The sequence below is a fragment of the Nannospalax galili genome, unplaced genomic scaffold (assembly GCF_000622305.1).
Source record: "Nannospalax galili isolate Female #2095 unplaced genomic scaffold, S.galili_v1.0 scaffold14, whole genome shotgun sequence".
NCBI classification, from domain to species: domain Eukaryota; kingdom Metazoa; phylum Chordata; class Mammalia; order Rodentia; family Spalacidae; genus Nannospalax; species Nannospalax galili.
Window position 1 is genome coordinate 5,993,658 of NW_008336953.1, and position 27,984 is coordinate 6,021,641.

A 27,984-nucleotide genomic window follows, 5' to 3' on the forward strand; every position below is an offset into this window, starting at 1 on the left:
ATTGTTTTCTTTGTTTCAATTTCATTGATTTCTGCCCTTTTTTTTCTTTTTTTTTGTTTTTTATGTAAGCATTTAATGCTATTGACTTCATTTTTTAGGGCTGCTGTCATTGTGCCTCATTGATTCTGATGTTGTGTCTTCATTTTCATTCAATCTTAGTAATTTTTTGATTTCCTTGTTGGTTTCTTCAGTGACCCACACAGCTTTTAGTAGTGTCATTCTTGAATTTGTGTACTTTCATAATTTCTGTTGCTGTTGGATCTAGCTTTATTCTCTTGTGGTCAGATAGAATACAGTATGTTATTTCTATTTTCCTATATTTGTTTATACCTGCTTTGTGTCCTAATAAGTGATCAATTTGGGGGACATTTCATGGGCTCCTGAGATGAATGCGTATTCTTGAATGTTTGGGTGGTGTGTTCTATAAATGTTGGGTTCATTTGATTTATATTGTCATGTAAATTCAGTGTTTAAATTTTGTCTAGATGACCTGTCTTTTGGTAAGAGTGGGGTATTCACACTATTACTGTTTTAGGATTAAACTGTGGCTGTAGTTAGTAGTATTTGTTTTAAGAAATAGGGTGTACCTGTAATTGGTTGCAATATCCTCTTGAAGAATTATTCCCTTATGAGTATGAATTGAACTTGTTTTTACAAAATACTTCATTTTGTATGTTTGAGTGTATTTGCCTGCATGTGTCTAATACACCCATGTTGTGCAATGCCTGCAGAGGTTAGAAGAGGGGATCGAATCCCCTTAACAGGAGTTATGGAAGGTTGTTACTGTCATGTGGATGCTGGGAATCGAACCCAGGTCCTCTGCAAGAGCAGCCAGTGCTCTCAACTGCTGTGTCATCTCTCCTACCTCACCTGATTTTGTTTCTAAAATAATGATCTGATTTCATTATTCTGCTTTAATACCCAGCTCAGTCTGTTACAACAGGGTATTCATTGTTTGTCCTTTATTGCCAATCCTCTCATCTTAAATATGCTAGTTACTATATACTCTTTATTCTCCTTTATGTCTTACTAGATTATTAATTGTCCTTGGACATTATTTTCATGTATCTGTCAGATTGTTTATTTGTTCATGGTCTTTGGCATTTGTTTCCTATGTGTAGATGGTTGTGTGTTTTGTTCTCTTTTTTTTAAAAAGAGTCTGTGTGTCTTAGTCTGGCCTTTAACTGAGGATCCTACTGCCCATCCTCACAGTTCTCTCATGTGCTGATTTAAAGGCATGTGGCATAATGCCTTATGTGTCTTTTGGGACGTGGAGGTTTGAAGGATGGTCTCATGTGTCCTGTGCCAGATTCTAACCCAAGAATGACCCTAAACTTCTGATCTTTGACCTGTATCTCTCAGGTGCTGCCCTACGTATTTATGCATTCATGCCTAGTTCATGCAGTTCTGGAGATGAAACCGAAGGCTTTTGTGTTTTAGGCAAACAGTCTGCCAACTGATGTATATCTCTAGCCCTCTATGTGTGATTTGGATGTCTCAATCTCAGTACGACATTTCTATTTTCTTTAGGTAGTATTTATTTTACTACCATATGTAGTAAAATTCCTTATAGCATAATATCAAAGCAACTTTTTAAATGTACTTATTTGGTGCTGGAGAGATGGCTCAGTGGTTAATAGGACTTGTTGTTCTTAAACGGGCTCTGGTTTGGTTCCCAGCACCCATGTGGCGGCTAACAACAGTCTGTAACTCCAGCTCCAGGGTATCTCATACCCTCTTCTGGCCTCCGTGGGCATTGTGCACATGTAGTGTGCTTAAATACATGCAGGTGAAACATACACATAAAATCAAAACAAAATACATATAAAAAATTTTGAAATGTAGTTAATTAAGCTGGGCATGGTGCCGCATGCCTTCAATCCTAGGTCTTGGAGGCAAAAGCATGTAAATGGCTGTAAGATTGAGGCCAACCTGGTCTACATAGTGAATTCCAGGCTAGCTAGTGGCCACACAGGCCACACTGTGTCAAAATGAAAAAAAGTACCTGTTTATGTAACTTTTTCAAGTGCTCTGAAAATCTTCCTATTAATTCATTCGTTATCTTTACATGGCAGAACTTAGACTAGTACACAAAATGCATTTAGTAGTTGTTGAAGCTTTTCCTTTAACAAATGAAATGGGTTGAACAAGAATCCATTAAAAATTTAAAAATAATGTGTCCTGTTAACTGTTTTCAGTGTACTTTTTTAATCAAGTAATGACACTTTCTTTACATTATTATGTTATTAATTAGTCCTACTTGGGTTAAATGTAGTGTATCCTACTTGTTGACGTAATTTATTGTTAATCTCTATTAGCATTACAAATAGAAATTCTAGGCTTTTAATGGATTTTTTTTGTCAGGTACCACATTCCTAGGGAGTGTTATTGTCTGTAGCCAACTAATAGTATTGTATTTTCTTATGTTTTCAGGGGCTTCTTTTGCGAGAGAGAGGAACAGATCTTGAGAATTTGGACAAACTTATGAAAACTAAAAACATACCCGAAGCTCACCAGGATGCATTTAAAACTGGTTTTGCTGAGGGTTTCCTCAAAGCTCAAGCCCTTACCCAAAAAACCAATGGTAAGCTGATTTAGGTAGAATAATTAGAAAGATAGCATTTAAATTGATAGAATTTTTTTTCTTTTATTTAACATTTTTTACTGTGTGTGCGCGTGTGTGCGTGTGTGTTGTCCATCCCTGTCCTGATTGTGCCATGGCACATATATAGAGGTCAGACAGTTTGGGGGTTGTTTCTTTCCTTCTACTATACTTCCACAGTGTGTTCCAGAGATTGAACTCAGGTTGTCAGCAAGCACAAAACCTCTTTTTCCCACTGAGCCATTTCCCCGGCCCATAAAAACTTGTCTAAGATCATCAGTCTTAACATTGGTTATGGTCTGCTGTGAAGCTTAAGATTACTTACCCTATGTGGAAATGAAAGTAAAGGGTAGAAATGTGTGCCTTGATAAATACAGGGTTCTTAGAGATAGTCATGGCAGTCATCTAGTTTTTGACAAAGGTCAAAAGCACGCTGGAAGAAAAGACAACCTCTTCAACTAGTGCTCCATACCCACATGTAGAATAATGAAACTAAATCCCTGTTTCACCTTATACAAAAATTAATTCAAAATTGATGAAAGACCTTGATGTAAGATCTAAAACTGCTGGAAGAAAACACAGGTATACCCTAGAAGATAGAGGTATAGGAAAAGAGTTTTCTGAGAAGGGCTCTAGTAATTCAGGAAATAATTGAGTGTTGACAAATGGGAGTGTACGAAATTAAAAAGCTTCCAAACAGCTGAGGTAATCAGAAAGGTAACATTTTTTTAAAAATTTTATTTTTATTTTATGTGTATGCGTGTATTGCCTGTTTGTGGTAAGTGCACCCATGTCGTGCAATGCCGTGTCGCAGAGGACAGAAGAGGCTGTCGGATCCCCTGGAACCAGAGTTACAGACAGTTGTTAGCTGCCATGTGGGTTTTGGGATTCGAACCTGGGTCTTCTGCAAGAACAACCACTGTTCTTGACCGCTGAGCCATCTCTCCAGCCCCGTAATGTAACATTTTATATAATGGAAGAACAGCTTTGCCAGTTATTGATACCTGATGGGATTAATATCAAGAATCTAGAAATAATTCTAAAATTTTAAACACAGTTCCCAAATCATCTAATCAGTGAATGTTTAAATTAATTGAATGGACGATTCTCAAAAGAGGAAATAGAAATGGCCAGTTAGTACATGAAAACATACCAAAGTCTTAGCCATCCCAGAAATGTAAATTAAAACTATAGTGAGAGTCTCTCACCCCATTCAGAATGGCCATCATTAAGGAAACAACCACAAACATGGGGTAGAAGGAAGGAAGAACCCTTACACACTAAACAGGCGGGTTCCTTAGTAAAATCAATAAGAAGATTCCTCAAAAATCTGAAAATAGAATTGAACGTAATCTAGCTGTGCATCTGAGTTTAGACAGAAAGGGATCTGTCTTAGTTACTTTTCTGTTGCTGTGATAGAAACACTGACCAAAGCAACTTATAGAAGGAAGAGTGTATTTGAGCTTATGGTTCCAAAGAGGCATGGTGTAGAGACATGGAGGCATAGGTGGCTGGAGTAGGAGTGGAAACTAAGCTCTCACATCTTCAAGCAGGCACAGGAAGCAGAGTGTGACTGGGTTTAAGAACTCTGTAAGCCTACCTCAGGTGACATTCTTCCTCCAGCATTGCCATACCTTCTAATGCCTCCCAAAACAGCGCCACCAACTGGGGAGAAAATGTCCAAATACTTGGAGCCTGTGGGGATGTTCTCATTGAAACACCACAGAACCAAAGTGTACTGTGGAGATGCCTGTATATTGGTGTTTATTGTAGTTCTTGTCATACTAACAAAGATGTGGAACCAACCTATATGACATCAACAGATGACTGGATAAATATTATGTGGTATTTATACACAATGGGGTTTTGTTCAGCCGTGAAGAGGAATGTCACTTTTGGATATCCTCATTTAGTTTAATAAGCCAAACTCTAAGAAATAGTGCATGTTTATTCTTATTCAGAATTATTTGATTTCTCTATGTATACACACATATGCACATGTGTATGACATGAAAGAAATGGTGCCGTGTGGGGTCTAAAGGGTGGAGGAGAATCGAGCAAGAGAAGGTATTGGGGCAAAGAGACAATTGCTGCATATGACTCACATGAATATGAATGACATGAAAATAGAAGGGCAGCTATTTGGGGAAGGAAGGAGATCAGCAAAGGGAGTGGTAGTAGGGTACAGATATGAACAGGGTGCAATGATATGTATTTGAAAATGCACTAAGACTCATTTTATATGCTAACTAAAAGGTGCGCTGTAATGTAAGCTACAGTATTGAGCTGATAATAGTATACCAATACTGCTTGTTGGTAACAGGTTTACTACACAGATAAATGTTAATGGGAGACTGGAGGGAAATAGCTAGTGGAATATATTTTCAATTCTTCATAAACTAAACTAATTTTTTTTTTTTTTGGTGGTTTTGATGATTTAACCTGGGCAGATGCTGTATTGCTGAGCTGTATTCTAAACCTAAAATACAACTTATTACATCAAATTCAAAATCAAAGAGAAACCAAATAATAAGTAAAAAATTAAAAATGAACCTGATAACTTGTACAAAGATATCATTGATTGGAGGCTTTTTTTCTCTTCCAGATTCTTTAAGGCGAACTCGTCTGATCCTCTTTGTTCTGCTGCTGTTTGGCATTTATGGACTCTTAAAAAACCCATTTTTATCAGGTAAAAAGTCTTTTATCTGAATTAATTTCTCTAGCATATGACTTTTATTGGTTACTGTTTTTCTCAAACATAGCATTAGCCGGGTGTGGTGGCGCACACCTTTAATCCCAACACTGGGGAGGCAGAGGCAGGCAGATCTCTGTGAGTTCAAGGCCAGCCTGGTCTACATAGTGAGTTCCAGGACAGCTGGGCCTACAGGGAGACCCTGTCTCAAGAAGACCAAAAAAAGCAAAAAAAAAACCCCACGAGGTGATAGTTTATTCAAAAGAGATGTGGATCCAATGCAATAGCATGATATGACAGGTCCTTTACATGTAATGCCAGACTGAGAGTTCAGCCAGCCACAGTGAACTGGGTTTCCTCACTGTGGGTATGACGTCAGAAAGGGTAGCTGCTGCCCTCCAGTGTGCCTTTTTTTTTGATGTTGAATAGTGTAGAGGAGAGATTTACATAAAAGTCCCTTCTAGCTGTGCATGGGGAGGTCATCCTCCAGGGCTTCTTTGGACAGCATGGAGCCATCCTGATTCAGTTCATTTAGTATATTCATGTTGTACTAGAAAGTCTTGCAGGACTCCTCCATGATCCAGTCTTTGGTCTTTAAGTTCAAGCTAGGGTATTATACTGGCCTGGGCTTTGTCCATGTTCTCAAATAAGTAGAACTGTGTCCCTTTCCTAGTACTAGGGAATTTCTTTTTTTATTAATATTTATGTGTGTGCGTGTGCCTGTATGTAGGTAGGTGCACCTATATCCAGTGCCAGTGGAGGTCAGAAAAGGGCATTGGATTCCCCTGGAACTGGAGTTACAGGTGGTTATTAGCTGCTATGTGGGTGCTGGGAATTGAACCTGTGTCTTCTGCAAGAGCAACCAGGGCTCTTAACCACTGAGCTTTCTCTCCAGCTCCTGTACTAGGGAGTTTCTATGCCCACTGAGCCATCTCTCATCTCCTTACCCTGCATGTTGCCTAGTCATTTTTCACTTCTAAATTGTACTGTTGTATTTTAATGGCAGTTGTTTGGTTTCCTGGGGAAATTAGAAATCATTGTATTACTCATATAGAACTACTATAGTTAGACAGTTTTAATTGAAGCAGTTCTTCATTTTGAAGTTCCCTCTTCCCAAGTGATCTTATGTTGTGTCACGTTGACAATTAAAGCTAACTACGACATCAAATATAGGCTGGAGAAAATATTCTTTACAGTTAGGAAAAGCATATGAGCATCATTGCTTGGGTGGTTGTGATTCCCATACCTTGCAGGTGAGTAGTTCATACTGGGGGGGTGGGGTGGAGTGGGGAGATCATAAGACTTCCAGGAACTGAATCATTCATTGTTTATCCTTAACAAATCTAGTCTAGCTCCTTTTGTTTTATATTAATCATTCTACTCTTTGGCTCTCCTTTCTTCCTGGTTAAGACTGTATAGATTGCCCCACATTAACTTTTTTCTTTTTACTATGAAGATCATTTCAAGGTTAGTAGGTATTTTTAGGGATTTAGGAGAAGCCCTTTGGCTTTTTTAGTTTGCTTCAACCAGTTGTACCTATTCCTGGAATGAGCCAAGATCTTGCAGATCACTTGGATTTTCTTGGAAACATTGGGGACGTTTCTCTCTGTAAGGATCCTATCTGCAGATTATACACTGGTTAGAATCCTGGAGTCTCCACCATCTTTGATCAAGAGGACTAGTGATCTGTTTGGGTTGTAGGAAGCTTTTAGGGGTGTCGTGTTCTCTTTTGGGACCTTGCTGAGCTTAGGTAGGAACCAAAAATTGACTGTCCTCTTAGTCCCTTTATCTTCATTGACTTTGGTTTCCAAGTATGGCTGTTGTGTACCCAGGTGGTCAGTTCAGTACCAATTCTGAAGAATGAATGGTTAAAAAATTTACATTTTGTAACAGGTAAGGATTGATAGAAACATTTTAGAACAAATCCTGACTGTTATGATCCAGTTTCTTAAGTGATTTATGATACTTATTATTAGAGTTCTACAAGAAGAAAATAATTAGTGGTATTAAATTGGAAATTACAAATGTATCTCTTTAAAGGGAATCATTTAGTCCTTGAACTTGGTTTAGAAATCCAGATTTGTTTCTTTCTGATTTAACAGCATGAACATAAGCCTTGAAGATACTTAATTTTTCCTGATTTAGTATCAAATATCAACATGTATTTTCTTCTTGTTAGTACGCTTCAGGACAACCACAGGGCTTGATTCTGCAGTAGATCCTGTCCAGATGAAAAATGTCACCTTTGAGCATGTTAAAGGAGTAAGTTAACATTTGTTTGTCTTTGTATTTTCTACATAGGACCACTGTAGAAATTGTAAAGGTTATTCTGAACTAGAAAAGTTGATGTCTGGAAATATTTGTGACTTTGAGTATTTCAGCATGAAAGATAGAAGATCGTATCTTCTTATTGCATGATTGGGTTTAGTGTTGATTTGTAAAGGAGTTCCATAATGTTGTAGGATGAATGTGGACTTAAATAGACTAATTTTCAAGATTTTATTTCATATTGGCTATGTGACCTTAACAAATTTTGTATTTCTTTAGATTCTCACAGATAATATATGTGGTTTGTACATAATAGCCAATAAATGCTACTTTTTTACCTGTTCTCTTATTTTTTGTAACTATAGTACATCAATACATTTTTGGAAGACTACTATCTGAAACATTAGACAATGTGTTTCTTTGTGAATGTTTAATAATGGTACTAATTGCATTGTTTTTCTAAAAAACATTTATTTTTATTTTCTGCATATGTGTGTAAGTGCACCCATGTGCTGCAATGCTCAAGGAGGTCAAGAGGACATCAGATCCCCTGGAACTGGAGTTTCCAGGTGGTTGTTAGCCATGTGGGTGGTGGGAATTGAACCCTGGTCCTTAGCAAGATCAGTTAGTGCTCTTCACTGCTGAGCCATCTTTCCAACCTCGAATTGCACTGTTTTTATTTAGTACATACAATTCTCCGTTCTTACAAAGTTTAAATTCTAAAGGCAGGAATTTGACAGTGATAATTTTATATAAGGAAATAGGAGTTGTTTTTTTTTTTTTTCTTGGTCTTTTTGAGACAGGGTCTCTCTGTAGCCCCAGCCGTCCTGGAACTCATTATGTAGACCAAGCGGGCCTTGAACCCACAGATCCGCCTGCCTCTGCCTCCCAAGTGCTGGGATTAAAGGTATGTGCCACCAAACCTGGCCCGAGACTTAGTTTTTTTTTTTTTTTTTTCTTGGTCTTTTTGAGACAGGGTCTCTCTGTAGCCCCAGCCGTCCTGGAACTCATTATGTAGACCAAGCTGGCCTTGAACTCACAGATTCGCCTGCCTCTGCCTCCCAAGTGCTGGGATTAAAGGTGTGTGCCACCATGCCTGGCCGAAGTAGGAGTTTTTCAGAAGGTGATGACAGTGTTATTTGTTTAAAAAAAATAGGGAAGAGAGGACTGCGAGTCTTGTGAGAGGAGTTGTGTTTTAAATGAAGTTTTAAGTATGTGATTTTGAAATCAAGTGATTGAACACCAGCAGGAAGTAAGGTCAGGGAATGAGTAAGCAGTAGAATCAGGTTCCATAGTGTCTTACAAGCTGTTAAAAAGACTGACTTGTACGTACTCTGAGTAGTAGAGGCCATTGAAGGATTTGGAGCAGCAGAATTCTGTTGCTTAAAATTCATTTGAACAGTCTCACTACTGTATTGATACAGTCTTGAGAGAACAAGAATTAGTAGTAGATTATTAAAAGAAGCCAGGGACAAGGTAGTGGTGGATTAGACCAACATTGTCGGAGTGAAGTGGTGAGAAATAGATTCTGATACATATTTTAAAGGGGGAAATGAAGATTTCCAGAGTAGAAATTAGAGTATAAAACACAAGAGTGACCCTAGGATTTTAGTGAAGAATTAGAATCAGGCAGATAAAACAAGGCTGTGGGTGGAGCAGATACTGGAAACGGGGATTAGAAATTCAGTTTGGAGTACTAAGTGTAAGATACTTAAAGTGATGACTAAATATTTAGATACACCATTTTGGAATTAAACAAAAAATGTGTTTATCTTACCATATATTCAGTGGGATGATGTTACTAAGTGAGGTTTATTGTTTGTTTTAGCAATGGGAAAGTCATTGGTGTACTTGATGTAGGACAATTTTAGTGGACCAACAAGGGCTAAATTTTGAATATAGTGAGTTTACAAAAGATCAAAGGAGATGAGTTAGAATAGGCAATTATAAACAATTCTTAAATTTTGTTTGAAAAGAGAGGACAGTTTATCTCAAAGCAGGAAGATAGATATTCTAGTAACCGATAATTGGAAGTTGTTTGTGAAATTAGAATTAGGGATATCAGTGGAGAATATGGATGGAAGAGGCAAGATGAGTGGGTTTATGAAGGAATGGCGTTTTGTTAGGATTGTAGAATGAATGGATTAGGGAAATGGGATTATTGGGTGAATTTCACGTTTGGTGTCATAAGTTTATATCAAGAACAGTGAAAATGAGTTTTCTTTCCCTGATTTGTTTCTTTTTTCCTCTTCCACATCGGAACTTTGGAGGTATGGCCTTATATAAATGTGCTCTGTTACTGCGTTGGATTTTTTTTCCTGATACTTGATTTTGGTAATTACAGAAGATAGGTAGTTGTTCAGAAATGTTCTAGAAAAAATTCATCCTAAGAAAGACTTGAAATTCATGAACTCTTCAACTCTAAAGAGGCAAATTATATCTATTCTCTTCCCTCCCCCTCCCTTTGTACTTGTGGCCCTGTGAATACATAACCATTTCTATTCAACTTTGGCTGTAGAGAGCATCAGGATTCATTATGGTAGTTTCATACAAAGCTGCCCCAACTTTCCCTGCAATTTAATTTCTGTGAACACTGTTTAAATTGCTAAGTGAACATTTGAGGAAGAGGATAAAACTTGAGTCATCAGTATGGAAAGGCCCTTCATATTCTGGCTGAAGTGGTTGTTATCCTGCTTGCTTTAAATTGAATTCTTGGGGCTAGAGAGAAGGCTCAGCAGTTAAGAGCACTTGGAGCTGTTGCAGAAGACCTCAGTTCAGTTCCCAGCTCCAGGCAGCTAGCAGCTGTCTGTAACTCCAGTTCAGGGAATCAACCCATTTTCTAGCATTTACTGGCACCTGCATTCACATATATATAACTAAAATAAAATAAATCTTTTAAATTGAATTCTCATTGAATTGATGATAATTGAACAGGGTAATTAAGGAGATGCTTATAAATTATTTCCATACTAAAATGAATGGTTCTGATTGCTGTAAAATTTAAATTGATTTGGGTAATTGAGTAATGTTTACCATAATAGGCTTTCCGTTACATAGTTTCTCCAACTCTTAAGGAACTTATATAGGAATCATTTCTTTCCCAGAATTTCTGAATATGCAAGGTATATATTTATGTAGAGCTACTTTAAATATAAATAAGAGCTGTTTAAAACTTTATCTTGATGCCCTTAACCATGTTTTGCCCAATTGCCTTTCTGTTCCTCAACTGAGGATACTCTTGCCACAGAGATTGGCGATAGAATATTACTTCTTTGAAAATGCTTCATGTGTCTTGTTTTATTCTTTTTTTTTTTTTTTGTCTTTTTGAGACAGGGTCTCCTCGTCGTTCCCAGCTGGCCTGGAACACTGTGTAGACCAGGCTGGTCTACCATCTCACAGAGATCTGCCTGCTTCTGCCTCCAGAGTGCTTAATCCAGTATTTTAACGAAACATATTTTAGTCTTTTAGTATACAGCTGTGTATGAGTGCTTTTAAAAAAGTGTTCTTTTTTAAATAAACTATCCATTTGAAATTTAGTCATCTTTTTGAAATTTAACATAATTTGTATAAAAGTACATAGATCTTCAGATTGAGCATGTCTTTGTCATTGTTCTCAACTCAGGAAAAAGATCATTAACAGAACCCTAGACCTCCCCAGAACTTCTTCCTCTTCCAGTTTCTTACTGTCTCCTCAACCCTAAGACAACTCATTGTCCTGTTATATACTTATAATACTGTCCCTTAGCTCTGTTTCTGAAAATTTGTAAATGTAGTATATATAGCATGGCCCATTTTATATTGGTCTTCTTTTGCCACACCTGCTTGTGGACCCTGTTTTGTGTTATGTGACTATCACAATATTCTGTTCTTAGGTAGACATTTTGGTTGCTTCTAGTTTGTGGGCACAAATAGTGTTGGTATGAACACTGTGCATCTTGGTGAGCATGTGCACATTCCTCCTGGGCTTAGGAATGAACAAAGCTTTGGTTTTATTTATTAACTTGATGAAACTTCTAGTAAAATTTTAAGTTTTTTTTTTTTTTGAGACAGGGTCTCCTTGTAGCCCCAGCTGTCCTGGAACTCACTGTGTAGTCCAGGCTGGCCTGGACTACAAAGACCTGGGTGCCTCTGCCTCCCAAGTGCTGGGATTAAAGGTGTGAGCCACCATGCCCAGCAAATTTTAAGCGTTTTAATTAGAATAATTTCAAAGCCCATTGGAAAGTTAAAACTATAAACAAGCTTCCTGACTAATTATGATATTTTCTGGAAACATTTCTGGTAAATTTCCTAGAAATATAATCATGACCTGAAAGTTACAGGTTTTCAGATTGCACTTTGGCTTTAAATTATATCTCTCCAATGTATTTGACTTGTGTCTTTTCCTGAGAAAATGAAGGAACTTCAAATGATTTTATTGGCATGATAACAATACCACACAACTAGAAATAAGGATTTGGAGAAAAACTTTTATGTTTTAAAATTGGGTCATTTAAAAATTTAAATATATTTAATTGAAGAAATAAGCACCAGGCTGGGTGTGGTGGCGCAGAGGAGGAGGCAGAGGCAGGTGGATCTCTGTGAGTTCAAGGCCAGCCTGGTCTACATAGTGAGTTCCAGGACAGCTGAGGCTACAGGGAGACCCTGTCTCAAAAAGACCAAAATAGGGGGCTGGAGAGATGGCTCAGTGGTTAAGAACACTGGCTGTTCTTGCAGAAGACCCAGGTTCGAATCCCAGGACCCACATAGCAGCTAACAACTGTCCATAACACCAATCCCAGGGGATCTGACAACCTCTTCTGACCTCCTTGGGCAATGCACAACACAGGTGCACTTACCTACATGCAAGCAATACACACATATACATAAAATAAAAATAAATAAAATATATTAACCCCACCCCCCCAAAAATGAGCAACAGACAATACTCTATCCTATGCTGAGCTATTATAAAAGGTGCATATAATTTGGAAATTATCTTTTACATTGAGCTCCTATCAACCCATTTGTTCATTCTACCTTTGTTCTTGCTGGGAAAACTCAACGTCTTTGCTGTAACTGCTGCTTTCCAAGAGGTTTTGGCATTTGTTGATATTCTTAAAAGTTTTTATAACGGAATTTATCATGGTTTTAGATGTCACCTTTGACAAGGAAAATTATGATCTATTACATGAAAGAATATAGGAACTAGGTCTTGACAGTGCAAAAGTGCAAATTATTGAAACAGACTACAGAGTGCTCAGCCCAAAATGGGACATGTATATCACACCCCCTCACTCCTGGACACAGGGATCTTTGTAGAAGAGAGGGTTAAAAGATTGTAAGAGCTAGAGGTGGTGGGTAACTACAAGGAAACTGTTTTCCAGACAGTAGGGCAGTTGCAAATGTTTAACTCACAGCGATTGTGACAACATGCTCAAGACCTGTTCACGTTTTCCCACCTATAGCGAAGGAGCCCGAAGCATCATAGCTTTATTGAGGAAGGTCAGTTTTCTTTAAGGTTGTGGTCCCTGTTAGGTTGACCACACTCCAGGGCAATACAAATTGGACACTGTGGGGAAAAAGAAGGAAAAAAGAAAACACGGTGTAGGTAGGGAGGTGTGGGGTGAGGGAGGAGTTGGAGGAAAGGTGAATATGATCAAAATACATTGTATGAAACCCAATAATTTTTTCGCTGAAATGAAGAAGCCAAGGTCATTCCATACCTGCATTAAATTTATGATTGTCAAAGAGGAAACTTGGTAGTCCATTATTTATTTGGTACATTGTACCTCTTAAGGTGGAGGAAGCCAAACAAGAATTACAGGAAGTTGTTGAATTCTTGAAAAATCCACAAAAGTTTACTGTGCTTGGAGGTAAACTTCCCAAAGGTAAGATTTTTTTCCCCCTTTTATTTTTATTTGATGTAAGAACATTAAGTAATATATTATGATTTTTATTTGATCATATTTTAACTGATTAAAATTCAGTTCTTAATATTTTAAACAAATGGCTTGTCAGCCGGGCGTGGTGGTGCATGTCTTTAATCCCAGCACTTAGGAGCCAGAGACAGGCGGATCTCTGTGAGGCCAGCCTGGTCTACATAGCAAGTTCTAGGCCAGCTGGGGCTAATAGGGAGATCCTGTCTCAAAAAGACCAAGGGAAAAAAAAAAGTGCTTGTCCCATATATATAGTTCTATAGCCACTTCTGTTTTTGACACAGGGCCTCATTATGTAGCCTTGGCTAGCCTGGAATTTGCTATGTAGTGCAGGCTGGCCTGAACGCTCAGGGGTATATCTGCTTCTTTCTTTCAAGTGCTGGGATTAAAGGCATTAATAACACACTGGACACTGTAACTACTTTTTATTGAGATTCGATAATTTGATACTTTGAGTTCCAAGAATGGCACACACATACATGCGCACACACCCCAACACACTGAAACAAACCTCCTTAGTCCACACAAGTTGTAAACATTTTTGTCTCTGTACATTTGTCTCTACAGCTCTGTGGGGCTTTTTTGTTGTTTGAGAGTAAATTAAACATACAGTGCTACTTTACCTCTAAATATTTGGGTGTACATTCAACCTAGGCTCAACAATACTAAACAGTTTGTCACATACTCTTCCTCTGCGTGTGTGTGTGTCTTGAACATTTGGAAGAAAGCTGTAGAATTGACTACTTGACTATATGTCACCTAAGAATAAAGACATTGTCCCAATAATCTTACCTAATTTAGCAGAAATTATTCTTTAGAGTCTGATTTTTTAAAAAATTTATCCCAAATATCTAGAAATATTTTGCCTTCTATGGAAATAACATCAAATCAGTATTTCTCTATTCTGTTTAGCTGTTCATCTTTTAATGTTAATTTTATATTTTTGAAAACAGTTTGTGTTCTTTTGCCTTAAGATCCTTTCCTTGTATTGCGTGGTGGTGTGTGTGTTTAATCCCAGCACTTGGGTGGCAGAGGCAGACTTGGTCTACATAGGCAGTTCAACGTCAGCTGAGGTTACAAGGGAGCCTCTGTCTCTCAAGAAAAGACCAAGAAAAGAAGATTCTTTCCCTCTTGCATGTTAAATGACACAAGAAAACAAGTTGTAGGGAAAAATCCTGAATGAAATATTAGCAGAACAAACATATTTTGCTGTGTCTGACAAAATTGATTATTGCTCTTTTCTACAAAGTATTATTTAAATTAATAATTTGTTTTACTGGTTCCTATCAAGGGCTTTAAAACAATTGGATCATCCTTGTCTTTTTTTTTTTTTTTTTTTTCCTAGGGATTCTTTTAGTTGGACCACCAGGAACAGGAAAGACGCTTCTTGCCCGAGCTGTAGCAGGAGAAGCTGATGTTCCTTTTTACTATGCTTCTGGATCAGAATTTGATGAGATGTTTGTGGGTGTAGGAGCTAGCCGTATCAGAAACCTTTTTAGTATGTTTTGATCTATCGTAGATGATGTTAAAATTTGTTAATTAGAGGCCTTTCCTTGGCAATTGCTTGTCGAATTTCTGAAGTAGACATTATGGGGCTTTAGTTGCAGATAAATTAATAGCTGAACTAAGATAGAACTGTACTCTTTTATGTGTTTATTGCTACTTTGTGTGCGTGTGTGTGTGCGTGTGTGTGTGTGTGTGTGTGTGTACCATAGCACCTGTGGAGGTTAGAGGACAGTTTCCTGGAGTCAGTTGTCTTGTTCCACCTTAACTTGGGTTTCTGAGTATTGAACTCAAGTCATCAGGCTTATGTCATGGCAGCCTTCGTTGTACTCTTTTCTGAAACAGGCTAAATCATCATAAGACCTGGGAGGTGTGCTAGATGAGGTTAGGGACTATTGAAAACTTAATTGTTTTTTTTTTTTGTTGTTTTTTTATCCTGCTTCTCTGTAGCATATAATTGAGTTATTGCCTTAACTTTGATGATAATATATTTGTATAATTAAGAAGAATGAGTAACTAGTTGTTTTTATTTTCTGTCATTTTCTGTGGTATACCAACATTGCTATTAGTATAACTTGAGGCGCTTTTTTTGCTGTTTTCTTCCTATGATCTTTTTTTACCTTATATGATTATGTTCAAAAGTGTTGAAGTCTTTCAGCTTATTTGAATCTTTTCCTGTTTTTTAGGGGAAGCAAAAGCAAATGCTCCTTGTGTTATATTTATTGATGAGTTAGATTCTGTTGGTGGGAAAAGAATCGAGTCTCCTATGCATCCATATTCAAGGCAGACTATCAATCAACTTCTTGCTGAAATGGATGGGTAATTAATTGCATCTTTGAAATTTGAATATTAGGCTTTATCTCATTTTAAAAATCATTTAGAATAATGGGTATTGCCTAGTATTTAATAGTTACAGATACGGTTTTATCCAAATTCTTCTCATGAAGCATTTAGTAAGATTATGTAGATATTCAGATGTTATATGTATAAGCATCAGAATCATCCCTTTTGTAAGACGTTAAGTTTTTCCTCTCAGTATTGTACTGTTTCCATTATTCATGTATTAGCTCTTTAAAAAAATTTTTTTGGTCTTTGAGATGGTCTCCCTCTACTCCCAACTGACTTGGAACTCACTGTGTAGACCAGGCTGGCCTTGAACTAACAGAGATCAGCTTGCCTCTGCCTTCTGGGTCCTGGGATTAAAAGTGTGCACCACCATGCCCAGTCTTAGCTCTTTTAAATTCTAACGTGTACTTATTTTCATTTATTCAATTATATTTCAAGAGGAAAACAATGATTCAAGTTCAGATTGGTCTATTTAAAGAAGGAACAAAGTGGGATGTGGTGTAGCTCAATGGTGGGGCACCTACCTAGCATACATGAGCCCCTGGATTAGATCTGCCAGTACTGCTCACCACCACTCTCCTCCAGAAAACAGTGAAGAGATACATTAGTTTCTGCACAGTTGATAATTGAGTGTTGGGAGAGAGTTAAATCTTACATCAGGGTTCATAATGTAAAAAGGAAGAAATGATAGTAGTGTGAGTAGACATTTTGGAACCAAATAGAAATTTAGGAGTAAATAATTTGAATTGGTAAAGTTGAAAGTAATTTTTAAAAAATTTTAATTTGGCACCCAAGCCTTTTTTTTTTTGGTCTTTTTGAGACAGGGTCTCCTTGTAGCCCCAGCTGTCCTGGAACTCACTGTGTAGATCAGGCTGGCCTTGAACTCACAGAGATCTGCCTACCTCTGCCTCCCGAGTGCTAGGATTAAAGGTGTGCGGCACCATGCCTGGCAGCATCCTTTGTTTTCCTAAGTAGAACACATGGTTTGTGATACATGTAATTGGTAGTTTAAAATCTTTCTCTTCTCTTGGCTGTCATTGAAGTTAACAATGAACTGTTTCGTATGTCAGTATTTTTTCCATGTTTGTTGTGCTTGTGTTTTTAGTAAAAAGTATTTTTTATTTCCCCTCTAAATAGCTTTAAACCCAATGAAGGAGTAATCATTATAGGAGCCACAAACTTCCCAGAGGCATTAGATAAGTAAGTATGAAAAGAAAAAAAAATTGTCAAGTACAACATTGTGCTAAAATAAGAAACCTTTCATGAAATATCATATTACTTGGTTCCACGTATATGAAATGTTTAAAATAAGCAGATTCAGTGACAAGTTAGGTTATTGGTTGCCAGAGACTTAGAGGAATGTGAGATAACTACCAATAGATACAGAATTTCTTTTTTAGAGAGAATATTCTAAAATTATATCTGATATTTGTCCAACTGAATATAGTAGGACCCAGTGAATTATCTACTCTGAATTCTGAATTATTTGAATTGTAGCTCAATAATATTGAAAACATATGTTTAAACAGAATGCATTTAAAAAATTATTTTGAGTGTATTGCTTGTATGTATGTAAGTGTACCTGTGTTGTGCAATGCCTGTGGAAGCCTGCAGAGGGCATCAGATTCCCTGAAACTGGAGTTATGGATGGTGGTTAACTGCCATGTTGCTGTTAGGAACCAAACCTATGTCCTTTGGAAGAGCACCTGCAACATTAACTACACAGGTGTAATTACCTGAACAAATAAAAAGTGCAGCTCTTATTCTTGCAGAACTCCTGGGTTTGGATTCCAGCATCCACATAGCTAACATCAGTACATATCTCCAGTTCCGGGGGATTTGATGTCCTCACTAGCCTCTGTGGGCATTGCACATATGGTGCACTTACATAGGCAAATACGCATACACATAAAATAATAAAGGTTTTAAGAGTCTTTATTTTCGGGAGCAGGAAAGCTGACTCAGTGTTTTAAAGTGTGTGTGCTGCTCTCACAGAGGACCCAAGTTCAGTTCCCAGCATCCATGTTGGGCAGCTCACAACCAGCTCTAACTCCAGATTTATGGGAGCTGATAGCTTCTTATGCCTTCCACAGGTACCTGTAGTCACATTGACACCCTGGCCATATGTATAAAATATATAGTCAGAATTTTAAAAAACTGGGCCAAGTGTGGTGGCTTACACCTTTAATCCCAGCACAGCAGAGGCAGATGTGAAATTGAGGCCAGCCTTGTCTACATAGTGAGTTCCAGGCCAGCTGTCTAAACCCTTATCCTCTGCAAAAAAAAAAAAAAAATCTTAAAACTTAAAAAAAAAAATTGTTATAGAAGTTATTTGTATTGTCATGCAGTAAGTAGCTTGTGTTTTTCTAACAAACATAACAGTCTAAATACCAGTTGAGATAGGTGTGTGGTTCTCCTAATAATCTTCTGTAGAATTGTTTCTTATATATATATATATTTTTAATATTTATTGTTTTAATTTTATGTGTATGAGTATATTGCCTGCATGTATGTGAGTGCACCCGTGTCGTGCAGTGCTGCGGAGGTCAGAAGAGGGCTTTGGATTCCCCTGGAACTGGAGTTAAGGATGATTCATGGCTGCCATGTGGGTGCTGGGAGTTGAACCTGGGTCTTCTACAAGAGCGATCAGTGCTCTTAACCACTGAGCCATCTCTACAGCCCCTATTTTGTGTTTTTTAAAAAATTGTTTCAAAAAGATTTTGATTTATTTATTGTATATGAGTGTTATACCTGCATGTGTATCTGTGTCATGCAGTGCCCGTGGAGGACAGAGAGGGCATTAGATTCCTTGGATCTGCAGTTACAAATGGTTGTTAGCTGTCACGTGGATGCTGGGAACTGAGCCTGGGTTCTTTCTGCAAGAGCAGCCAGTGCTCTAACTGCTGAGCCATCCATCTCTCAAGCCCCATATATTTTGTTTTTGAGATTGTATGCTACCTTTGTTTCATACATGTATGTAAATGAAGTTTTTTTCTACCTTCTGTTTATTATTGCTATTATTGCTGTTAATGTTTCATTGTGAATTTCACTGTTTCGTTCAGGTTGCCCTGGGACACCTTCCTTAGCTTCTTAATACTGTGACTATAGGTGTGCACCGCCATGAACTTTTGTGTTTTTTGAGACTGCCATCTGTGTTTTTGTGGGAACTATCTGATCATTTGTATTCAGAATTGTCTCATCTATGGTTGTCATTATCTTCCCATCACATGTTTAGAGTGTGCTAGCACAGGCAGCTTACTAAGTTACATTCTTTTTTTCATTTTTCCTTCAGTGCTTTAATCCGCCCTGGTCGTTTTGACATGCAAGTTACAGTTCCAAGGCCAGATGTGAAAGGGCGAACTGAAATTTTGAAGTGGTATCTGAATAAAATAAAATTTGATAAATGTGAGTCTAATTTCTTAATATAAATAGTAAATATAGAAGATCGAAATATATCTGATCATCCTGTTTGTGGTCCTTATTTCGTTTATGCCTCCAAGGACCACTTAATTTCTATGTTCTCTTTATTGTCATTTATATGTCCTTGTAAAAGTTTACTCCATAATTTCTGTGTATCCAAGAAATTCTTTTCATTTTCCATCCTGACTCCAAAGGAAGTCTTTTTCAGTTGTGCAGACAGGCATATTTGAAAACGTATATATTTTTAAATTAAAATGTGAAATAGAAAAAATAAGCTCCTTTTAGGAAGAAAGCAAAATATGGAACAGAGACATGGAAATATGGATCCACTTGAATTTCAAGTGAAGCTATTTCTTGAGTCAGCTCGTAAAACTAAATTGTGTTTCATGGTGAAATTCAGAGAACAGAATTTTATCTCAGGACATGCTTTTTCAATTTGTGATAAGTTTGGAAACAGCATACAGGTCATTTGAAGTTTCTAGTGACATTTCAGGCATTTCCACTTTTTTTGTTGTTTTGTTTGTTTTTGCTTTTCAAAAAGTTAATTAAACTTAGAACTTTTGTGGGTTTGTTTTCCTTTTTTAATATTTTGTTTATTTATGTGTATGAGCATATTTCCTGCATGTATGGAAGTGTAGCCGTATCATGAAATGCCATTGGAGGTCAGAAGAGGATGTTGGATTCCCTGGAACTGGAGTTATGAATGGTTGTTAGCCCCCATGTGGGAACTGAGATTCGGACCTGCATCCTCTGCAAGAGCAGCCAGTATTATTAACCACTGAGCCATCTCTCCAGCCCCTTTTCCATTTTTAATATTAAGTTAAATGGTGTATTTTAGCAATTAAAAATTTCACTGAATTTTAGTTTTAAGTTGTTTTGATTTACGTTGTAGGTCAGGATAATTGTGTTCTTTCTACCTCTGTAATGTGAGTTCCTTGTGATCAGTTTCCATTTAGTTGTTTGGAGATTTAATGTTGTGTTCTCTTTCTATATAGCTGTTGATCCTGAAATCATAGCTCGAGGCACTGTTGGATTTTCTGGAGCAGAGTTGGAGAATCTTGTGAATCAAGCTGCATTAAAGGCAGCTGTTGATGGGAAAGAAATGGTTACCATGAAGGAGCTAGAGTTTTCCAAAGATAAAATTCTAATGGGTAGGTCTTTTGTGCCTCTTTTCCCTTTTCCCTTTCCCATTCTTCTTGACCCCCCCATTTTCTTCTTTCCCATCATGTGAAACAAAGTCTTCATCGCAAAGTAGTCTATTTAGGCAGTTAGAGCATCTGGATATGTTGAAGTGTTAAGAGTATTCAACATTTACAATAAAGAATTTCAAAAATTTTTATTTTGAGAGTCAATAATTGCCTATGTCTGTTGTTTCATTACAATACTCGATTTTGACAGTCACCTACAACTCAGTTGTCTTTTTGTTAGAAGACCTTTTTCTGTTGTAAAAGAAAGGCTTTAAAAACGATTGGGGGCTAGAGAGCTGGCCCAGTGGTTAAGAGTACTGGTTGCTCTTGCAGAAGACTCAAATTGAGTTCCCAGCACTCACGTAGTGCTAACAACCTTCCATAACTCCAGTTCCAGGGGACCCAATGCCCTATTCTGACCTCCCAGAGTATTGTATGTGTGGATGCTCTTACACGGAGGCAACACACTCTACACATAAAAATAAATTTTAAAGAGAAAAAGGCTAGGCATGTAGCTTGGTGGTAGAGTATTTATCCTGCACGTACAAAGTTAGAAGAAGAAGAAAATATGTATCTGAATATAAAAGAATACAAATTGACTTCTTAAGGAACAAATATGTTTTAAAGCTTTAGGGGCTGGAATGTGTACCTTGATAGGAAGCTTGTCATTGTGTTAGGTCATGAATTTTCATACCTGGTAATTAGGGGGAAAAAAGTTTTTAGATATATTATACTGATGGTTTATGTTGGAATCCACCCCAGTGTGTTTCTTGTTGTCCAATATTGTTGGTTAAAAGGATGGCTAATTCCATTACTCTAAATTTGATTTTAGCCCTGTTTTTTGGCACATGCCTCTAAAACAGCACTTAGAGATGGAGGAAGAGGATCAGGAGTGCAAGGCTAGTCTTAACTATATAGTGAGGTCAAGGCCAGCCCAGGCTATAAGACATTCTCTTTCAAACACCCAAACAAAATTGATATTAGATCTTGGATTTGCTTAAAGTTCAGTCACTTAGGATATTCCTATTAAATTAGAAGTTATTTTGTAGTAGAATAATTTAAATGTTTCTTCTGATGCCAGGATTAAGATGGTCGGCTTTACACTTTTGGTTTATGGTTAAGTTTATCATAGATTAAATCTGTTTTGTAACCTATTAATCATTAAGTTTTTGTAAAAGAATGACTTTAAAGAGATTTTTAATTTAGCTTCAGGAATTTCATATATGTACACAATGAAATTTCATATCCACCCACGTCTACCCTCCTCCAGCTACACCAGTCCCCCCTCATACATCTTCCTCTCCCCTTCATGTCCTTTTCTATATTTTAATAACTCAGTCCAGTTAGTGTTGCGCATATGTACATTGTTGTGGGGCCATTTACTGGAGCAGAGCAAAACCTACCAGTGGCCATACCCCAAAGAAGAATTACTCTCCCTCCCCAAGCAGCTGTCATCTGCCACTAGCTTCCTAGTTTTGGGTGGTGCCTTGTGAGCTATCCATGCTAGCTTGCTCTTGCATAAGTCTTGCGTGTATAGCCAAAGCTGCTGTGAGTTTATGAGGGCAGTTGTGATGACAACCTTTTACAGTCCTCCCCATCTTACATTCTTTCTGCCTCCTCTTTAATCATGTTCCCTGAACCTTGGTGAGAGTGTTGATAAAGATGTTCCATTTAGAATTGAGCAGTCATAGTCAGCTTCTTAGCACTTTGATCAATTATGAATCTGTGCATTAACCACTGACCACTGCAAAAAGGAAGTTTCTCTGACCATGGCTAATAGCAGTCCGGGTCTTAGGGTATAAGCATAAATATTTAGAAGCTGTTTCACAACATGACTATCTGCAGCTGAGTAGTATTGTGTATATGTACTATATTTTTCTTATATTTTCATCATTGATGGACATCTAGGCTGATTCCATTTCTTAGCTATTTTGAATAGAGTGGATGCGTGTCTGTCTAGTAAGATATAAAGTCTTTTGGGCATATTCTCAGGAGTAGGATAACTGGGTCATATGGTAATTCTATCATTAGTTTAAAAAGAAATATTTTTAATTATGTATATGTGTGTTTGTCTGAGTGTGGGTTCGAGAACTGGCTCCTGCAGAGACCTTCCTAATACTGTATATTACTTACAATTTTTATCTTAGGACCAGAAAGAAGAAGTGTGGAAATTGATAACAAAAACAAGACCATAACAGCTTATCATGAATCTGGTCATGCTATTATTGCATATTACACAAAGGATGCAATGCCTATCAATAAAGCTACAATCATGCCAAGAGGGCCAACACTTGGACATGTAAGTTTCTTGTTCACCCTTTTCCCCAGCCCTATTCCTGCAGTTTGCATCAAAGCCTCATACATGTGAAACTGGCTTGCACTGTAGAGCCACATGCCATTTCCTTTGTGGCAGTCCTCCTACTTCACACTCCCAGGTCCTAGGATTACATGCTGTATAGTGCCTCATTTTCTTGCAGTGTTAAGAATTTGCTTTTAGCCGGACATGGTGGCGTAAGTCTTTAGTCCCAACCCTCGGGAGGCAGAGGCAGGTGGAGCTCTGTGAGTTTGAGGCCAGCCTGGTCTAAAAAGTGAGTTCTAGACCAGCTGGGGCTACTGGGAGACCCTGTCTCAAAAAGACCAAAAAAAAAAAAAAAAATCCTTTCAAACTTAGCATTCTAGAAGCTTATGTAGGCTATTGCTGACTACTAATAGCAACTTCCTAATGTTTTTGATCCATTTTTACTTCCCACACAATACTGAAATGATACATTTGTAATATATTTCAGGTGTTGGATCTTTACATTATAAAATGTAAAAGCAGAGTGACTACAATTCTTAAATAACAAATCTTCTACTAGACCTAAAGAGAAACTGTCTTAGTGACAGTTCTGTAGTTACAAGATATATTTCTTGGTTATACTCCATTCTCATGTCTTTCTTTTTTTTTCGTCTTTTTGAGACAGGGTCTCCCTGTAGCCCCAGCTGTTCTGGAACTCACTATGTAGACCGGCTGGCCTTGAATTCAGAGATCTGCCTGCCTCTTTCTCTCAAGTGCTGGGACTACAGGTGTGCGCCACCACGCCCAGCTCTCATGTCTTTCTAATACATGACTCCTGAACTACTTTATGCATGCAAGGAAAAACAATCCCACTGCAACGTTATGCACGTGTTGTTTACAGCGTGTGCTTCTGTAGAGAACTTCACCTATTTTTCATGTTGTTTCATCATTAATTGCTTAATGACCATCCCTGTTGAATGTTTTCTGGTCTTCAGTATACTAATACACAGTTTACTACACTGCACATACTCTGAAAAGAATGAAGTAACTTTGTGTGAGGCTGTTTGATTATTACCTGGTTATTATTAAATTGTCTAGGTGTCACTGTTGCCTGAGAATGACAGGTGGAATGAAACTAGAGCCCAGTTGCTTGCACAAATGGATGTTAGTATGGGAGGAAGAGTGGCAGAGGAGCTTATATTTGGTACCGACCATATTACAACAGGTTAGTTTCAGGTAGTGTATTTACTTCAAATTTATGTCTGATTTAAAGATTTTTTTTTTTAAATGTATTTCCTTTAAATTTAGGTTCTTCAAGTGATTTTGATAATGCGACAAAAATTGCTAAGAGGATGGTTACCAAATTTGGAATGAGTGAAAAGGTAATAGTTAATTTACCATGTGTTTCTTTTGATTTATTAATTGATAGCATACTTTTCACCTGTCTGATTTCTAATCCATTGTTTACATTCTTAAGCATTGTTCTACTAATATTCTGTTTAGTAACAAAGATACAGAATTTTTTCCCCCTGCTCTGATTTAAATCCTCAGACATCATAGGTTAACAAATAACAAATGATGTAGTTTTTCATGTGACTTGAAATAACTTGCCTTCTGGGTTTTCTTACTGTACCTTTTCCATATATTTCTCATTCTCATATAATTTCTGTGGCCCATGAAGGACTTGTATACTCTGTGAATTACGGATTTCTGGATTTGGGAGAGGTGCCAGGGCTTAACAAAGTTACTATAGTTTCAGAAGGGTGGTAACATTTCATTGAACTCAACAATTTTATATTTCTTCTTCTCCCCACCCTCACACATAATATTTGTTTCTTTATGTGTAGGCTAGTACTCTTTTGTGGTATTATGGAGCTTCTCATTCAGTTACTTCATTCCTTTTGGTTTTAGCTTGGAGTTATGACCTACAGTGATACAGGAAAACTAAGTCCTGAAACTCAATCTGCCATTGAACAAGAAATAAGAATCCTTCTACGGGTAATATTTTTCTGCACTTGATTATTTCTTTAAAGACGTAATGTGCCGAAATGGAGGTTTTAGAATTGTAGTAAAGCCAGGGATGTAGTTCAGTCGTAGAGAGTGCTTGCCTAAACTATGAGAGACCCTGGGTTTAATCCCCAGCACTGCAACCAAAACTTAAGTGAGTGATGACAACTAATATTTCTTTGGTAGAACTCTCACCTATACAACATAAAGATGAAGAAACATTGGGTGGGCTCAAGAGATACTTTGTAGACTGGGGATGTGGTTCAGTTGATGGTGTGCTTGCCTAGGTTTTACGAAGGACTGTGTTTGCATTCCAGCACTACAGAAACTGGGTGCTCTGGCATGCATGCCTGTGATCTCAGCTCTTGGGAGGTAGGAGACGAGTTTAGAAGTTCAAGGATATCCTTAGCTATGTAACACATTTGAAGTTAGAAATAGTCATGTTGGTCTGGCGTTTACTAGAAAGGTTACTTACATGTTCGATTTAGTATTGAAGTTAACCATCTCTCTTAAAATGGAAGAAAAGATTTAGCTGAGGGCCAATGTCTACTGAATAAGGAATGTAATTAGTATTAGTTTGATGGCCTCTGAAGAGGGTTGGTTAGGGCAGATCAAATAGTCTGATCTTCAGAGGAACAGTACTTTCTGCAAGAGGTATAGGAACAAAAGAAGTGTCTGGGATAACAGTAAGAAAATTTAAGGAAAGTGGTCTTCCCAAGAAACAGCTAGGCTTTGATTAGCTACAGGAGGGTGAAGAAATGCTTTAGTAATATAGTTGGGTTTTTGGGGCAGTGGGGTGCTGCAGGGGTTGAGACAGGGTCTCCCTGTAGCCCCAGTTGACCTTGATTTCACAGAGATCCATCTGCCTCTGCCTCCTGAGTGCTGAGATAAAGATGTGTGCCTCTGTGGTCAGTGCTTTAGTATTTAAAACAAAAACATTCTGGAAAGGTAGAGACACTGAAAACATTATCAAACCCGTCTATTTTAATATGTTCGATATAATACTGTTCTGAAGTACAAATCATTTGTCCTTGTGTACAAATGATTTGTACTTCAGAACAAATGTGTCCTTTTTGTAAGTATAAATCATAAATCAACATATTTTTAAGGTACATTGTTTTTCTTCTTGCTTAAGGTTTTTGCCTCTGTATTTTCTGTTGCTTTTTTTTTTTCTGTTTCAGGAGTCATATGAACGAGCAAAACATATCTTGAAAACTCATGCGAAAGAGCACAAGAATCTAGCAGAAGCTTTGTTGACCTATGAGACTTTGGATGCCAAAGAGATTCAAATTGTTCTTGAGGGGAAGAAATTGGAAGTGAGATGATGACTCTCCATGTGGACGCATTGCTGGTTTTACTATAGGAATATATGCAACAACACAGTCTCCTTTTGTAACCCTCATTCTTGACTTGGTGTAATTCAAGGGTGTGAAACACTTTGTCAGTCTTTTGTCACATTATCTAATTTTGGTTATTCTCATGATGACAGCTATTGCAGTTTAGCAACCCATAGCAAGTTTATTAATAAAGAGCTACAAGAATTAAAACCAGATTGTTTGAAAAAAATGTCAATCAGTTATGTTGAAAGTAAGCAATGATTTTGTGATTGATTACTTGAAGTGAGTAAAATTGTGCCTTTATCTACTGGTAAGTGTTTTAATTTGGAAGTTAAAATTATTGAAAAACTATCACCTCTTGATAGTAGCATTTCTCTTTGGTAAAGATATCATGCTTTTTTGGGTAAATCATTTCTACATATATCAGTGGAAATGCCATGAAGATGTCCTTAATTTAAATGTTCCTGATTGACCATATGAGATGGCCTTTTAAAGAACCTAATTGAATTGTAAGCATAAAAATACAGTCCAAATATAAATTAGAACGTTTTAATAACGCAGCATGCATGCTCAGGTTTTCTTTTAAATATTACTATGTAGCTGATAAAATTTATTTCAGAAGAACAGTATTTTGTTAATAAGCAACGAGCTTTATTCTAAAACTGTGTAATTACATTTGATTTCAGTTGTAATTACACAATTCCTTTCCAAGTGGTTTTTCTACTTCTGTGGGATAGAAATGAAAGGCTTGTGCTTTTATTCAGGTTTTGTGAATCTGAACATGTTACAAGATTTACAGCTGAATTTTTATTTAACTCAGTAGAACATTTTAGAGCACATTGTATTGGTGTTTTAACCAAATAACGTTCTTGAAATAATTAAAATTACACTCGGTTTTCTTACTCAGACTGTATATGCTCTTCATTGAAGAAGATAGATATAATCAGAAGGATTGTGTTACATGATATTCCTGATCTGTTTAAAAAACATTTTTATTGCTTCTTTGAGAATTTATACAATATATTTTAGTCATATTCAGCCCCCTCCCCTGTCTCCATGCCCTCTATTACTATGTCTGGTTTTTTTTTTTTTTTTTCTTCTTTTCCCTCAAGGCCTATAAAGTCCAAATCATTTTCCTCAGAATTCTAATCCTACCCAAATTATGTGGGAAGTATTGTTTATTATGTTTCTTTTCAGAATTTTTTTCTTTGGTTAGCAGCTGGACTTCTGAGTATGTAATACCAGTCTCTGCTCCAGTGTGTGTAGTTGATATCTCTGCTCAGGCATTTTGATGAATTCTAGTTTACTGGGATTATCTGTGTTGTCTCCATAGTTTAGTAGTTAGCCAGAAAGTAATGAAAGGTTGTAGTTAGACTTTTCCATTCAGTTTCTGGTCTTTGTTGATGGACCTATTTTTGAACTAATAAGTACATGCATGTTTACTATGGCTTTTGATTTTTAGTTGAATTTATTCTGCTTTGTATGCAAAAGCTTTGACAACCAAGTGTATGCCTATAGCTGGATTGTTTTCAAGCCTACATGCCTGTGGTAAACCTAGACTATTTCATGAATTGCTTATCAACTTCTATGGGTTTCTTATGTTACAGAAATCTCAAATACCTAGGTATTCCATCTTTGGTTTGCATGATAGAAAATCCCACCCCAGCTAGTAAACTGCCTATTATTGAATTCACAGATTTAAACAACAGTACATCAAATCAGATGAGTCCCCTTGTGAAAATGAGATTAAGACAGCACCTTCCCCCCTTTTTGGTCTTTTTCCAGAAAGGTCTCTGTATGTAACTGAGGCTAGCCCTAAACTGGCCATCTTTCTGCCTGTGGTGCTAGAATTATAGGCATGTTCCCACCATGCCCAGCAAACAGTCCTGATTTGCAGGATCTTCCTTCACTGTGGTTTAACCATTGAAC

The 27,984-nt window shown here is 37.3% G+C and overlaps 1 protein-coding gene across 3 annotated transcripts in view; it reads left to right on the forward strand.

Annotated features, from left to right (window-relative positions):
- The window catches only part of Yme1l1 (YME1 like 1 ATPase), a 46,538-nt gene extending 19,575 nt beyond the window's left edge, over positions 1–26,963 (forward strand). For all 3 annotated transcript variants that reach the window (XM_029562930.1, XM_008831759.3, XM_008831760.3), the window contains 14 exons: positions 2,434–2,584; positions 5,208–5,291; positions 7,474–7,556; positions 13,339–13,429; positions 14,823–14,975; positions 15,667–15,799; positions 16,964–17,026; positions 19,119–19,231; positions 20,242–20,397; positions 22,581–22,732; positions 23,810–23,936; positions 24,020–24,093; positions 24,623–24,709; positions 25,900–26,963. In XM_029562930.1, the coding sequence (XP_029418790.1) occupies positions 2,434–2,584; positions 5,208–5,291; positions 7,474–7,556; positions 13,339–13,429; positions 14,823–14,975; positions 15,667–15,799; positions 16,964–17,026; positions 19,119–19,231; positions 20,242–20,397; positions 22,581–22,732; positions 23,810–23,936; positions 24,020–24,093; positions 24,623–24,709; positions 25,900–26,043 (1,611 nt within the window). In that variant the 3' untranslated portion in view covers positions 26,044–26,963. The remainder of the gene's footprint in view (positions 1–2,433; positions 2,585–5,207; positions 5,292–7,473; positions 7,557–13,338; positions 13,430–14,822; positions 14,976–15,666; positions 15,800–16,963; positions 17,027–19,118; positions 19,232–20,241; positions 20,398–22,580; positions 22,733–23,809; positions 23,937–24,019; positions 24,094–24,622; positions 24,710–25,899) is intronic.
- The last annotated feature ends 1,021 nt before the right edge of the window (positions 26,964–27,984 follow it).